We start from the raw sequence: 15,417 nt of genomic DNA, 5'->3' as shown, positions 1-15,417 counted from the left end.
GTTTTTTCTTAATCTGTTACTTTTTTTCTTCTTTGCTAAACATGGAATCCGATCAAAGGTCAGTCCTACTATCCATTACAACTAATCACCACTGTAAATAAATCCTATGTTGCTTTGTTTAAATAGCATTCAGGTAATTTCCTAATACACAATTTCAGGTAAGTACCTATTTTTCATATTTTTATGTTGAATAACACAGATACGTATAATCATTGTATTCAACATACTATGTTATTCGTCTGGTAGGACTGTGTCCAGGGTTAGCGCTCTAAAAAGTTGGTCACTGTACACTACACTCAAAAGAGGAGCTTTTAAAATACCCAGCTGCACGAGGGCCCATTCCTAGAAATTCTGATTCAATTGGTGTCTCGCTGGTGGAATTTTAGAACGCTCAGGTGATTCTTACTGGAGATTCCGGACTGCTCCGCTGGGCGGGAACCGGGCGGGGCGGGGCCTGGGAGTCACGTGCCTCACCCGGCGCCCTCTGAGGCCGTTGATTGGCCCCTACCACAGCGGCGGGTGCGTGAGACTGGAGGCTGCAGCTCTCTGAACCTGACCAAAGAGTTCCGAAGCCTCCGCGCTTCCTAGAAGGTACGCGGGGCGAGACGCGGGGCGAGACGCGGGGCTCTCCGCGCGCGAATGAGGGTCGGCGAGTGGGGCGGGTTTCTTCCGCATTCGCGCTCTCGGGTTGGGGGGCGGCCATTGGAGGGGCGCCGACCGCATCGCGGGTCTGGTCGGGAACCTCGAGAGGGGAGCCCGGCCCCTATGGCTGCTGCAGGTAGACACTGAGGACTTCCTGGAGGAGGTGAAGCGGCGGAGGGTCAGAGGAGCGCCGCAGTTGTCGGGGGAGAGGAGCTAGGGGGCGGGTAGCGCGGGCGAAGCCCCAATGGCCCCTCCACGGCAGGTGTCAGGGCTCGAGAGACCCTCAGGGGAGGGCGCAGGGCACTTACGGAGCGTCTTCCTGAAGATGTCAACTTGTGAATATTTTCCGTGGTGTAAGGAAGAGCAAGTCGGATGAATGAGAGGCTGGTGAATGCTGTGGTTTGGTTTAGTTGTAGGAGAAAGCAGATGTGATTGGACGTTTCAGGAGTTCACATTATTGAGAAGTGGCAGGCATTTAAGATTCTGGCTTCCAAATGCACCATGTTCACGGTAGACAGATAGTTTAGATAATGAAAGGTTTGAGGTCCCTTCCCCAATCTTGAAGTCGTTGGTCAGTGACATTTTTTGGAATGCCTCCTTGCTTAAAAGACAGAGCATCTTCCAAATAATATTTTTAGGGAACGTGAATGGTGCGAGAGACTTCCTTAAAAATGCACTCACAGAAAGCAAGGTTCACCGGTGGCCAGAAAAGCATAAGGAAAAAAACAAAATGAAAATCACCTCTGTCCCATCACTTGTGTATTCCCAGAGAGTAATGATGTTGAGTTTCTAATGTGAAAGAAAAACCAAAGTAGAGACCACAGTTTGGATATACCCCCAGGCCAACCACCCCAAGCTGTGGAATCAAAATTTGAGCTGTCCTAATTTCCCCAAAATGCTGACTCTTCTTTTAGGAAAATTTAGCTATCTTCATGTCATGGTGACCTTGTAGCTTCCTAGCCAATTAGCTAAAAACAAGTAAGCTTCTGCAGTGCTTTTTAGTCTAGAAGGATTGTAAGTTTAGAGTAAACAGTCACAATAAAAAGCAAGGTACTTCCTCATTTCGTGTGTAGGGGTGGAGAAATAATTTTCTTACTCCATTCTTAGCTGAGATCCCAGCAATAAAAGATTAAGAGAAAAACAAGTTTATTAACATGTATGGGTAGGAAATACAGAGAAATGAGTAACTCCTGCAGTGGGTTAGAATTCAGGCCTAAAAATAAATAAGTTAAAAAAATCTTTAAAGGGGCGCCTGGGTGGCTCAGTGGGTTAAAGCCTCTGCCTTCAGCTCAGGTCATTATTCTAGAGTCCTAGGATCCAGCCCCACATCAGGCTCTCTGCTCAGCAGGGAGCCTGCTTCCTCCTCTCTCTCTGTGATCTCTGTCAAATAAATAAATTTTAAAAATCTTAAAAAAAAATTCAGTCCTAAATACCCTCTTAATCGGGAAAGGGGAGAGAGGATGTAGGCCTCTTAGAGGAGAATAAATGAGTTTTAGGAAAGACGAAGGGGTCCTCAGAAGAGCAGACAGGAGGCCTGACGGCTTATGACAGTTTGGGGATGGTGTCAACGTCTAGTCTCATCTCCTGTGACAGAAGTCTATCTTCCTGGGAGGGGAATTTATGACAATTGAGTTCCTTTTCAAGGATCGGTCTTTAGGCAGATAAGGGGAGTTCGGAGAAAGGCTTTCTCTGTTTGCTGCTTTTCAAGTGCCTGTAGCTCAAGATAATTATGGGGTGGCATATTCTGCTACACCTTATGCTTTATGAACTAAGCGGTGGCTGCTGAGAGCTCAGCCTCTTCATGCTTTCAGTTTTGAAGTATCCTTGTTTGCTGTGTATTTCTCAATAAATATTCATGTCAAGTAAAGCTCTCTGAATATTCTTTTGACAATGATTGCTTTTGTGTTTGTAATATGTAGCCTGAAATCTCTAACCGCCTTAAAGTCGTTTTTATACTCTCTGAGTTAATCCTGTAGGATATAGAAATACATGAACACCTTCCCCCATCCCCCAAAACAAGAACAAGCAAAGGCTCTTCATTCAGATCCTGCGAATGATCTGGAATGATCAGATCCTGGTAGCAAGGGAGTGAGCTACCAACCCTTGCTTGGCAGAGACCCAAAGGCAGGCAGGGGTAAGTAAGGTTTATGGTGGACAGAAATGGATAACTCAGATGTGCGCAGTTTGGAGGGTGTTGGCTTGAGAAAGCTGGAGGTAGGTTAAATAAATAGAAGCAGAACATCCTATGTGTTTGGGTAGGGGAGTGTATTTGGCTTTCTCTGTTGGTCCTCAGTTGTAGGGAGGAAGTCAGAATTAAGGATAAGCTGGCAGTTACTGACCTGATCTTGGTTTGGGCTGATTGCTGCGTTGGGTGTGACTTGGGTTCTGGGCTGGTTGTTGCAAGGTGTGGGTCAGAGTTCTATTCTTGCCTATGGTCTTGTCCCTTTGTGTATGCAGTCTTTCAGTGAGGTGCTACAGAACATATTCTAGGGAGAAGGGGAGGGCAGGGCCCTGGGAGAAAGCTTTGGATATTGAGCTATCTTCAGAAGTTCCTTAAAGAGACCATTCTAACAGCTCCTTTCATTTTTATCTCCTATTTCGGCACCCAACCTGGTGACTGTATACTGGCTCCGGTGTGTTTGGCCAGTTGGAATTCCCTGTCCCAGGGCTGCCTGGGAGAGAGACTTAAGTTACAACTGGCCTTACTCATTATCTTTTTTTCTCCTTCAGTCCCGCCTGATGGCGGCAGTCCTGCCCCATCTCGGAGACCCGGACTCGGAAGCTGTATTCCAGACAGCTGGGTGGAAGGTGAGCTGGGCTTCTCCTCCCCCTCCTCAGGATAGTCCCGGTAGCCAGGCAATGGCTTTGACTCCTTTGTTCAGGTTGAGCCTTTATTTAATTCGGGGATTTTTCCTTCTTGGAAGGTGGGCTGTGAAGAACCTGAACTCTGGGGTCAGGCAGGTTCAAATCCAGGCTTTGTTGTCAGCAAGTTACATAAGCTCCCTGGGCTCCAGTTTACTTACCTGTAAATGGGATGATACGGCCTATGACCAAGAGTGGTGAGAATTAAGTGAGGCACTTAGTCAAATAGGTCAATAATACTTTACATAGTATCTAGTTCTATTTTATTTTTTTTTAATTTTTTTATTTTTTTAATATTTATTTATTTGACAGGCAGAGATCACAAGCAGGGGGAGAGGCAGGCAGAGAGGAGGAAGCAGGCTCCCCGCTGAGCAGAGAGCCCGATGCGGGGCTCGATCCCAGGACCCTGGTATCATGACCTGAGCTGAAGGCAGAGGCTTTAACCCACTGAGCCACCCAGGCGCCCCTCTAGTTCTATTTTAAACACTCTGTGAATTTTATTTTTTTTAAAGATTTTATTTATTAATTTGACAGAGACAGACACAGCGAGAGAGGGAACACAAGCAGGGGGAGTGGGAGAGGGAGAAGCAGGCTTCCTGCAGAGCAAGGAGCCCGATGCGGGGCCTGATCCCAGGACCCTGGGATCCTGACCGGAGCCGAAGGCAGACGCTGAACGACTGAGCCACCCCAGGCGCCCCCACTCTGCGAATTTTAGATATGTTATCATAGTTGTTCATTGTTTCTGTCAGTGAGTGTTACTGTGAATCAGATATTATCCTTTGTGCTAAGAGATAAACTTTCTGAAGGAGTTTACAGGTTTTTTGTTTTTTATTTTTGTTTTTGTTTTGTTTTGTTTTTGTTGTTTTTGGAAAGGTAAATATGTAAACAGACTCTTGCATTACAGGGATAAATTCTGATCTGGGCATACTAAAGGGTACAAGGAAGTTTACTTACTGAATTTGTAACATTATGGAAGGTGATTCTAAAAAGCTGCATTTAAAAGTAAGGAGACAGGGGTCGCCTGAGTGGCTCAGTGGGTTAAGCCTCTGCCTTCGGCTCAGGTCATGATCTCGGGGTCCTGGGATCGAGCCCCGCATTGGGCTCTCTGCTCAGCAGGGAGCCTGCTTCCTCCTCTCTCTCTGCCTGCCTCTCTGCCTACTTGTGATCTCTCTCTGTCAAATACATAAATAAAATATTAAAAAAAAAAAAAAGACAAGTTAGGAAGCCATGGCAACGATTTTGGAAGAAGGTTGGACAAGAGGGAGGGAATTTGAGTTGTTGCAGTTCGACCACACTGCTCCAGTGTGTCTGAACTTTCTGAGGAGTCCTAGGCTCTACCTGCTTCCCTGGCTTCGTCCCCAGCGTGCCCTGCCCACCAGAGAACCCGAGGTGCTCTTCTGTTCCTTCATTCCTGCGCATAGCCTGCTCTCTCCATACACAGGCAAACTCGCATAGTCATATTTCAAGACTGAACTAAAAACTCCTCTTTGTGAAACTCTCCGACTTCCTACATTAATAGCATGACTTGTCCCTGTGATCCCAAGTAGGCAGGGGAATAGCTGTTGCAGATGTGTGGTGAGGCCTAAACGAGAGGTTGACTTATGGAGTGACTGGAAGTGAGAGTAGTTTTATCCTAGGAGCTGGTTCGGTAAGGGAAGGAGAGAGAGCAGAAATCAGACAGGAAGGCAGGCACAGGAATGTCTTTTTAAAGATTTTATTTATTTATTCGACAGAGGGAGATTACAAGTAGGCAGAGAAGCAGGCAGAGAGAGAGGAGAAAGCAGGCTCCCTGCTGAGCAGAGAGCCTGTCCGATGCGGGACTCCATCCCAGGACCCTGGGATCATCACCCGAGCCAAAGGCAGAGGCTTTAACCCACTGAGCTGCCCAGGCACCCCTAAATAAATAAAGTCTTAAAAAAAAAAAAGAGGGGCTCCTGGGCAGCTCAGTGGGTTGAGGCCTCTGCCTTCGGCTCAGGTCATGATCCCAGGGTCCTGAGATCGAGCCCCACATCGGGCACTCTGCTTGGTGGGGAGCCTGCTTCCTCCTCTCTCTCTCTGCCTGCCCCTCTGCCTACTTGTGATCTCTGTCTGTCAGATAAATAAATAAAATCTTAAAAAAAAAAAAAAAGAAGTTTTGGCATTTTTGCTGATGAAGGGGAAGGAGTGTGGGGAGTGAGTGTTTAGGAAAAACACTCCGGTGTTTCTCTGCTTTCTCCTTTCATGCCACACTTAGGACACCAGACATGCTGGGGTTTGTCCCACACATCAGACAATTCTGTGACACTAGTAGGGTAGGGACACCTGCAATTTAACTCAGTTTTGACACTTTCTACTTGGAGTTTACATCAGACCCCATGGGGTAAGGGCTCAGTCCCATGAGACTGCCCCTCCCCCCACTTCAGCCACCAGCCGGTTTTAAGTCCAGGTTGAAACACCTGTGCCTTGACTGGCTATATATTTGGAGCTTCCCATGACCCCCTTTGCGGTTTGATGAATTTGCCAAAGTGGCTCAAAGAACTCAAGAACACTGTTTACTTTTACTAGCTTTTACTAGGTTTATTATAAAAGGCTGTGACTTGGGAATAGCCAGACAGAAGAGGGGCAAGAGCTTGCATGTTCTGAGTGTGCCACATTCCCAGCTCTCCATGCACTGGCCAACCCCAAAGGTGCCTAAACCCCATTCTTGTGTGTGTGTCTGCGCGTGTGTGTTTAAGATTTATTTACTTATTTGTCAGAAAGAGAGAGCACAAGCAGGCAGAGGCAGAAGCAGGCTCCCCACTGAGAAAAGAGCCCGATGTGGGACTCGATCCCAGGACCCTGGGATCATGACCTGAGCTGAGGGCAGCCACTTAACCAACTGAGCCAACCAGCCATCCCTCTTTTGTGTTTTTATAGAAGCTCATTACATGGGCTTGATTGAGCAAATCATTGCCCTTTTGACTGATTGGATCTCCAGCCCCTCTCCCTGCTCTGAAATGGGGGGTGGTTCAAACACTCTAATCGCATGGCTGGTTCTTTTGGCAACCAGCCTGCCATCCTTGGGGCCTTTCCAAAGATCACCTCATTAACATAAACTCAGGTGTGGTGAAAGGAATTTGTGATGAATGTGGAGACTCTCCTTTCACCTCTGGAGCTATTTCAAAACCCAAGGACAAAAGACCAAACATAAAGAGAGGCTCCTGCTCTTATCCTTTAGGAATTCCAAGGGTTTTAGGAGTTCTGTGTCAGAAATGAGGATGAAGATTAAAACTATATTTCTTTTTAAGATTTTATTTATTAGAGCACGTGCACGAGAGGAGAGAAGGGGCAGAGGGAGAGGAAGAGGGTGAGAAGCAGACTGCCCTCTCAGCAGGGAGCCTGGCTCAATCCCAGGACCCTGAGATCATGACCTGAGCCCAAGGCAGATGCTCAACCAGCCAACCAGTGCCGCTAAATACATATTTCTTGTTAAAAATCACAGCACCACAGGGGAAAGAGAGTAAAGATATAGAAAAGGAAGAGTCCTCATCATTGGATTAAGACCCTGAGGGAGACATGAGGGAATGGAAACTGAGGCAGAAGGGGAAGGATTGCTAGGAGGACAGCTTCTTTCGCTGAGGGAAAAGAGAAAGGGTTGAGTGAGAATGTAGGTAATGCCTGGCGGGGATGGCGGGGGAGTGAATTAGGGAGCATGTGCCCTCTGGGCTCTTTCCTGGGACCTAACTGGCAATGACTTCTGGAAGGGAGTGGTGTGGTGAGCACATGTCCTCCTAGGCCCCTCTGAGTACCTCCCACTGGACTGTTACCGTGTTGACTCCATCTTTCCCCCTGGATGGTCCATTCCCTAAGCAGGTACCTGGGCTACTATAGAATCATACAGATTGTGCAGGTAGCAACTCCAAGGGATCCCATTCACACAACTGTGATATAAATGGTGTGCTGTAGGTTAGAGCAGTGCACAGCCTGAACAGCTGTATCCTGTGGCCTCAGCAGGAGCTGGAACCTTTATTGCTGGCCTATGGCTTAAAGGCTAACAACTTACTGGTGCCCAGTGTTTCTTGAAAGAATGAGGGTAGTAAAGGTACAGAAGACCCTGGGGAGGAATAGGAGAGTGAGAGTTTGGGGCAACATTAAAGGCCATATAACTGAATGTATAGAGATTACCCTGGGGGAGATGAAGCCATTTTATTCCTCAGTGCTTGCTCACACTCATGCAGCAGCAGAGAATGTCAGCTGAGGAGACCAGCAGGACAGCTCTGGTAGGAGAGACTTTTGGGATGGTGGTGGGAGGGAACTTGAAATGGTAACTCTGAAAGTCAGGCTTGGTAGGGAGGAAAGAAGGGCCCTGTACTTTGGAATTCTGGTGTTGGTTTCCTGACGGGTGGTGGTGGTATTTCCTATTACTGAATGCCCTTTCCCTGCTCAGATAGCCCCTCAGGCTACACAGTTTCTCCTAAGGGAAGAGAGTGTGGTGGGCAGACACCTGGCCTCTGCCCCAAAGGCTGCAGTAATGTGAGGCACCTTCTGTTCTCTGCCCACTTGAGTTGAACATGCGTGTAAATGGAAACTTCTACCATATATATTGTACTAAATAGTCTCTCTTTGCCCACTTTTGCTGTATGCTTCAGCCTCCCCCACTTGGGTCTGTGCCCCCGGAGGCTGAACTTTATACGCCATCAGTGGGTTCTCTTGCCCTCTGGCTTCCAGTTGGATTTTGACAATGGGGTGGAGGGGGTCAGGGGGCCAGAAACCTGGAGGAAGGTGGTGGTCAGTTTTATTCCCACAGCTCCCTGCCTGCCGGGCTGTGGGATGACAGAGGCCGCATAGCCCCAGTCTTGCTTCCTCTCCAACAACATTCTAGATTCCAGTAACCCTCCCCTACCTTCTTCCCCTTCAGACGGGGTGGGTGATTGTTCCCCACGAGAGCCGGCCTTGTTGGTTTCCACGAAACACCTTCCTTTTGAATAGCCTGCATGCTAACTGATCTTTAGTGACCTTATTTGAATATGTCATCTCTTTCCCAGGGGACCCAGGGCAGAGACATATTCCATGTTAAAGGTGGTATTGTATGAGAGCAGGGTCAGCAAACTGACCTGGACCTGGTGGTGACGTTTTACTGGAGCACAGCCATGCCCATCCACTTACCTGTTATTCCTGCCGCTTAATGTGTGCAGAATAATCCTAGCAGAGACCAAATTGCCTAGGAAGCCTAAAATATTTACCCTCTGGTCCTCTACAGAAAAAGTTTGTCTACTCTAATAGAGAAGAAAGAATGAGCTTGGCCGAGTCACTTGACGGCCTCAAACCTCACCTATAGAATCATAGTGATAGCTCACAAAGTTATTGTATGATTTGAGCCTATAATTAGTCTCTGTTTTCAGGAGCTGGTGTCCTTTGAGGATGTGGCGATGTATTTCACCAGAGAAGAGTGGAACAAACTTGACTGGACTCAGAAGGACCTCTACAGAGATGTGATGCTGGAGAATTACAGAAACATGATCTTGTTGGGTAATGACTCGGCTTGAAGATTTGACTCTGAGTGTCTACGCAAGTCTTCAGTCCCTTACTTGCCATTCCAAAATCAGAGAAACTCCAAAAACTATTTTTTACCATAACTCATTTGGCTGCAAGACCCAACCTGTAAAGTCATCAAGTGGTCAAACCTGATCTCTTCCTCCAGGAAGCTATGTCTCATCCTTATTTTTCCCACTTGGTCTTTGTATCTGTTAAGCATCAGAAATATCACTGTGTTTGATTAAGGGTACAGCTCCAACCCCTGTTGGGGGCGGTACATGATAAAAAATAGACACACCACATCACCTTTCTAAAATCTGGAAAAAATTTTGAATCCTGAAACATGCCTGGCCTCAGAGCTTTCAAATAAGGGATTGTGGGCAATGAATAGTTTCCTTTGGTTTAGAGGTCAGAGATGCTTAATCCACTCCCCACCCTGCTCTGCCTCCTCCACATCTATAAGACCTGTAGAATGGGGCGCCTGGGTGGCTCAGTGGTTTGAGCCTCTGCCTTCCGCTCAGGTCATGATCTTGGGGTCCTGGGATCGAGCCCCACGTCGGGCTCTCTGATTGGCGGAGAGCCTGCTTCTCCCTATCTCTCTCTGCCTGCCTCTCTGGCTACTTGTGATCTCTGTCAAATAAATAAATGGAATATTAAAAAAAAAAAAAAGACCTGTAGGAGCCGAAAAGATTATGGCTGATTGGATTCTAAAAGTTAGCTTCTTTTCTCTTGAAACGTCTTTTTCAGTCTTCTCTCTGGAAATGGGTTCCTTCCTTATTGCAGAAATATCAGGGGTCCAAGAAATGACTCTTAACTGACTTCATATCTGAAACTTCACTGCTTTTTCCCTTGGGGAGCCTGCCTTTGTCTTATTCCAGTGCAGTCTCCTCTGGGGGTGGGGGAGCATTTCTTCAACAAATAGCTTTCTTTCTGGAGCCACAGATTTGACCTCCACACTAACAGTCTTGCCACAGTCTTGACCACCTCTTGTGGGATTGTCCACCCACCTCTGGAGTTTTTGATATCTGTTTTCCTTCTAAAGGCATTATAAGAGCAGACTTGAATACACAGAAGGTACAGGAAATTATGATGGGGAGGAGAGAACATTCAGGGATAACGCTGTTCATATTTTGGAATATTTCCTTCCAGTTTTTCTCCCCCATGCTCTTAAAAAATGTAGCCGAACATATTCTTCGTATAATGCTGTAATTCCATTAAATCTTAACATTATAGCATCAGCATTTCCTGATGCTATTAAAAGCCCCCATAAATACAGTAAATGACTGTAATGTAATTCTATTGTATGATCTGTAATATTTAATCATTTTCCCATGTGGGGGTATTTAGTTTGGGTTTTTTTTTATTGTTGTTGTTGTCATCATTTTCTGTATTCTGTATTTACAATTTTCGAATGGATGTTTTTGACCATAAGTCCTCATATAAATTTCTGACTATTCCCTAGGATACAGAATTTTGGTGTTAAAGGGTATGGGCACTTTCAAGTCTCTCTATATTACCCAATGACTTTTCAATACAGATTAGGAAATAAAAATCCTTTGCAGGCCCACTGCCCAGAAATTATCCCCATTAACATTTTGGTTGGACTTTTTCCTTGTATTTTCATATAGATGTATACTTATGTACATAGACATACACATGCATAGTTTAAAAAAAAATTGGATTGTACTTCACATGAGTTTTGCATTCTGCTTTAAAACCTATAGGGAACATTTTCTTATTTTAATATTCTTGAACACATGGATTTTTAGTATCTGCCTAATACTTTTGCCTTCATTGCATTTACATGCCCTGTTGATGTTGACTTTATTTCCAGCTTTGCACTGGTACAAGTCTGCTGAACAGCTCTGGTCCATTCATCTTGGCCCTAATTGTTCCGTAGGCTGTATCCCTAGGAAAGACTGGGCAGAATTCTATTCCCACCAGCCCTTTTGATTATTATCCTTATCTGTTTGCCACTGTAGACCCAAGGGTGTTAAGCTGAGCACTAGGACATCTCTCCCTGACTCACTAACCACATCCCATTTACTTCTCCATGAGTAGGATTTCAGTTTCCCAAACCTGAGGTGATCTGCCTGCTGGAGCAGTGGGAAGAACCGTGGATCCTGGATCTGCCAAGAGCCGGGACTAGGAAGGCTTCCAGTAGTGCTTGCCCAGGTGGGTGAGGAGAAGGCCCAGTTGAGTGGAAATCCTGAAGAGGCGGGAAAGCCACATTAATGAAACCTCTTGTGTGCCCCAGAGATTGAGCCTGGGGTTTGGTGTATCTCCTCCCACTTTTTCATCCCTGCTGCCCTCTGAAAGTAGTACATGTGACCATTAGTCCCATTTTCCAGACGAAAAAACTGAAAGATTCAGGGGCCCCTGTCTGGCTCATTCGGTGGAGTGTGCAGATCTTGATCTTGGGGTCATGAGTTTGAGCCCCACGTTGGGCACAGAGATGACTTAAAAGTAAATAAATAAACTTGGAAAAGATTCAGATCTCTGTCACACAGTAGATTGAGAGTTGGGATTCGATTTCAAGTCTGCCAAGCTCATTCATTGCAGTAAATTTCTTCTCTGAAGCAGCCCGTCCGACGGCTCTTAACACCAAACTAGATATGCCTTATTCTACCCTCGTTACTTTTCCTTCCTCTCTGTTTTCTCTTGTTCCTTTGCTTTCCATTTCATTTTTCACATTTCCATGGTGTTTCTTGACATATCTGCTTTTTCCTACTTACTGTGTCCTGATTGCTGCTTCTGCCTTTTTCCATATCCTTCTCCTCCAGAGTTTCTCAGCCTCTGCTCTGTTGACATTCTGGGCTGGATAATTCTTCATTGTGGGGGGCTGTCCTGTGTACTGTAGGATGTTTAGCCATATCAATGGCCTCTTCCCACTAGATTTGAGTAGCACCACCCCAGCTGTGACCACCAGAGAGGTCCTCTGACATTGCCAACTCTCCCCCAGGAGGCAGCATCACCCCTGGTTGAGAACCACTGCCATATTCTCTTGGCTTTTGTATCTACTTCCCTCTGATTCCTTTCCTATTCTGTCTTACACTGCCCATTTTTAAGGAGTTGTTCTCCCAGAACTATTGAAAACCTGCTTATTGAGAAAGTATAAGATGCCTTTTCTACACTTATGTGACACTACTGAGTAGTTATTTTCTAATGAGTAAGTTATTTTCCAGTGGAGTTGATGGGTTTGTTCCATTCTCACTTCTCTGGCACACACTTGTGCATTTTTCTGTTGGTTAGTTGATGTCCAGAACTCTTTCTGCTATTGAAGCCAGGAGTCCTGTGAAAATCAGAATTTTGGCCCCTTTAGCCAGATGATGTAATAACTAAGTGAGCACTTTTTAGCTTCATTTAAGTGTCTGATAGCACACACTGTTGGCGTCTCTTTTTTTCCTTCTGCAGTACACAGGTTATTTCTATGTTTTCTTTTTATTGGTTAGGTTCTGAAGTCAGATGCAGGATGAAAAAGCCGACTCCAAAACAGAAAATTTCTGAAGATTCAGAGTCCTGTAAGACATCAGTGGTAAAGCAAACAATGGCCAAGAGACCTGCAGAAAAGTTACATAAATGTAGTGAATTGGGGGACCTTTACAGACGTGCGTTCCCTACTCTTGGTGATGAATGCCACAAGGACTTCCTTCAAAACCTTCACCTTAGTCAAGATCATAATGCTCAAACATGGAAGAAGCAGGGCAAATGCGAGGAGTATGGAAAACCTTTCCATCAGAGATCATTGCTTTTGCGGCACAAGCAAATTCTTACAAACGTAAAATCTTATGAATGCAGTGAATGTGGAAGAGTCTTCAGGCGTCAGGCAAATTTCGTTCGACATCAAAGAATACACACGTCAGAGGAGCCCTTTGAATGCGACATATGCGGGCAAGCCTTCAAACAGAAGTCTACTCTTGCTGTCCATAAACAGTGTCACCCTCAGAAAAAGCCATATAAGTGTCATGACTGTGGAAAATTTTTCCGTCAGATGGCATATCTTATTGAACATAGGAGGATTCATACCAAAGAAAAACCCTATAAATGTAGTGAGTGCGAAAGAACGTTTAGTCAGAATTCAACCCTTATTCGACATCAGTTAACCCACAGCGGAGAAAAACCCCACAAATGTCTCCAATGTGGAAAGGCCTTTGGTCGGCATTCGACCCTTCTGAGCCATCAACAGATTCATACCAAACAAAACACTCACAAATGCGGTGAATGTGGAGAGTCCTTTAGCCGGAGTGTAGATCTCATTCAGCATCAAAGAACCCATACCAAGGAGGAATTCTTTGAATGTAGAGAATGTGGAAAAACTTTTAGTTTTAAGGCAAATCTTCATCGCCACGAGGTCATTCATACCGGAGAGAGGCCCTACAGATGTGACAAATGCGGAAAATCTTTCATCTGGCGCACAAGCTTTATTAAGCATCAGGGTACTCACAGAGATATCAATGTGACATTAACTGGAAAAAGACCATTGGAAGACCAGAACTTAGCACTCTTGTAATTATATGTAACTCATTGTTTTATGAAAATTAATAAACAGGAGTTGAAATGGTTTTGCTGTAGGAGCCCTCTTTTTGTAGCTAACCTTCTTGCTGGAATCAAGAATTAATAGAACATGTAATAGGCTATTGTGTTTGGACTCCCTTAAGCTCCTTATACCTTCATTGTCTCAAGTCCAGGCAGAAGGGAGGCATAAAAACTTTGTGGTTCCTTAGCCTCGAGACCATTTGACGGATTATGAATGATGTAGGAATACTTTTCTTATTTCTCGTACCCCTGGGGGAAAAATGTTTTTAAGTAAAAGAAAGGTGTAAAAAGATACTTTTTTTGGTTTTATGTAGAAAAATTACCTGATACTACATTAACTTTTTTTTTTTACGATTTTGTTTATTTGATACAGAGAGAGAGAGGTCACAAGTAGGCAGAGACACAGGCAGAGAGAGGAGGAAGCAGGCTCCCTGCCGAGCAGAGAGCCCGATGCGGGGCTCGATCCCAGGACCCTGAGGCCATGACCTGAGCCGAGAGCAGAGGCTTTAACCAACTGAGCCACCCAGGCACCCCTACATTAACTTTTTTCTTTTTTAAAGATTTTATTTATTTATTTGACAGAGATCACAGGTAGGCAGAGAGGCAGGCAGAGAGAAGTGGGGGTGGGGAAGCAGGCTCCCTGCTGAGCAGAGAGCCTAATGTGGGGCTCAATCCCAGGACCCTGAGATCATGACCTGAACTGAAGGCAGAGGCTTAACCGATGAGCCACCCAGGTGCCCCTAACTTTTTAAAAGTAAAATAAAGGCCACTCACAAGTAACTAGTGAGATTATGAATTACTAAAATTTGGGTGCCTGGCTGAGACGTCGTGAATTCAAGCCCCACTTTGTGTGTGGAGTCTGCTTTAAAAAACTCACTAAAATTTATCCATAAACTAAAATTAGTGCGCTACTAGATTCTACTGAGAGGGTTTTTTTTTTTTTTTTTTTTAAGATTTATTTATTTGACAGGCAGAGATCACAAGTATGCATAGAGGCAGACAGAGAGAGAGAAATGTGGAAGCAGGCTCCTTGCTGAGCAGACAGCCAAATGCAGGGTTCGATCCCAGGACCCTGGGATCATGACCTGAGCTAAAGGCAGAGGCTTTAACCCACTGAGCCACCCAGGCGCCCCTCTACTGAGAGTTCTAAGTCAACTGTTGATAGCAGATGCTGTTGGCCTGCCCGCCCTCTGCTTACTCCCTCTGTTGGGTTTCATCTGACTTGCACCGTGTCTCTCGGTCTGCAGGATTTTTCCAAAACCACAAAAGGCCACTGCTCTGTAGGGTAATCACATTGTGGGAGCAGGCCCCAGCTAATGCTTGGTGGGAATTTCACAAACATGATCCTTTCTCCCCTTGGGTGGAATATCTCTGAGGCCTACATTTTACACTTGTTTTCGGTTTTGCCATGGGCTTCTGCATTCACTCACCGTGGCAGCTGCTTTATCAGTGGGCTTCTCTGCTGTCTCTTCCATACTCCCCTGCCAGTGTTTCAACACCTCTTCTCCCCACAAGTGAGTTGCTTGTGCTCAGAAAGTGTCGACTGTAGTCCTCGAGGAGCCCTAGCCCTTTTGCTTCCAGTTATTTCAAGCACATTCTTATGTTCAGGTTACATGGGTTGACCTGACCATATGACTCTTCCCTGCACCCCCAATACAAGAAACCCATTTGAAATTCTAATATCCTAAACATCATCCTAGGTCTGCATTATAAACTGCTATTTGGATGCTCTCCTATAAATCCCCTCTAGTTTCTTCTTGACTTTACTTTCTTACTCCTACCAATTTTATGACTTCTTACCCAACACATAAAAACAAAGTTCTATTGAGGAAAAGGAAGGGGCACCTCAGAAAATTAAGGAATCTTGAGCCTCGCAGGAGGAAA

General features: G+C 45.5%; 1 protein-coding gene across 5 annotated transcripts; it reads left to right on the top strand.

Moving 5' to 3' along the window:
- Positions 1–510: 510 nt before the first annotated feature.
- Positions 511–13,559, top strand: ZNF789 (zinc finger protein 789). 5 transcript variants are annotated; one of them, XM_032872641.1, is made up of 5 exons: positions 511–591; positions 3,373–3,450; positions 8,865–8,991; positions 11,059–11,172; positions 12,450–13,559. In XM_032872641.1, exons 2-5 carry the CDS (start codon positions 3,382–3,384, stop codon positions 13,505–13,507), a joined length of 1,368 nt encoding a protein of 455 aa, XP_032728532.1. In that variant the 5' UTR covers positions 511–591; positions 3,373–3,381; the 3' UTR covers positions 13,508–13,559. The 5 variants fall into 5 exon arrangements, with proteins under 5 accessions (XP_032728532.1, XP_032728531.1, XP_032728534.1 ...); XM_032872640.1 differs by lacking the exon at positions 511–591 and adding an exon at positions 603–645; XM_032872642.1 differs by lacking the exon at positions 511–591 and adding an exon at positions 654–778.
- The last annotated feature ends 1,858 nt before the right edge of the window (positions 13,560–15,417 follow it).

This window comes from Lontra canadensis, unplaced genomic scaffold (genome assembly GCF_010015895.1).
Source record: "Lontra canadensis isolate GAN:19392208 unplaced genomic scaffold, GSC_riverotter_1.0 scaffold45, whole genome shotgun sequence".
NCBI lineage: Eukaryota > Metazoa > Chordata > Mammalia > Carnivora > Mustelidae > Lontra > Lontra canadensis.
This window is presented reverse-complemented; position numbering and strand designations above follow the sequence as displayed.

Excerpts from the sequence above, each read along its gene's own strand:
- ZNF789 (XM_032872640.1), top strand. Across the intron at positions 3,451-8,864 it reads TCCAGACAGCTGGGTGGAAG|GAGCTGGTGTCCTTTGAGGA; the intron begins GTGAGCTGGGCT and ends CTCTGTTTTCAG. Across the intron at positions 8,992-11,058 it reads CAGAAACATGATCTTGTTGG|GATTTCAGTTTCCCAAACCT; the intron begins GTAATGACTCGG and ends CTCCATGAGTAG.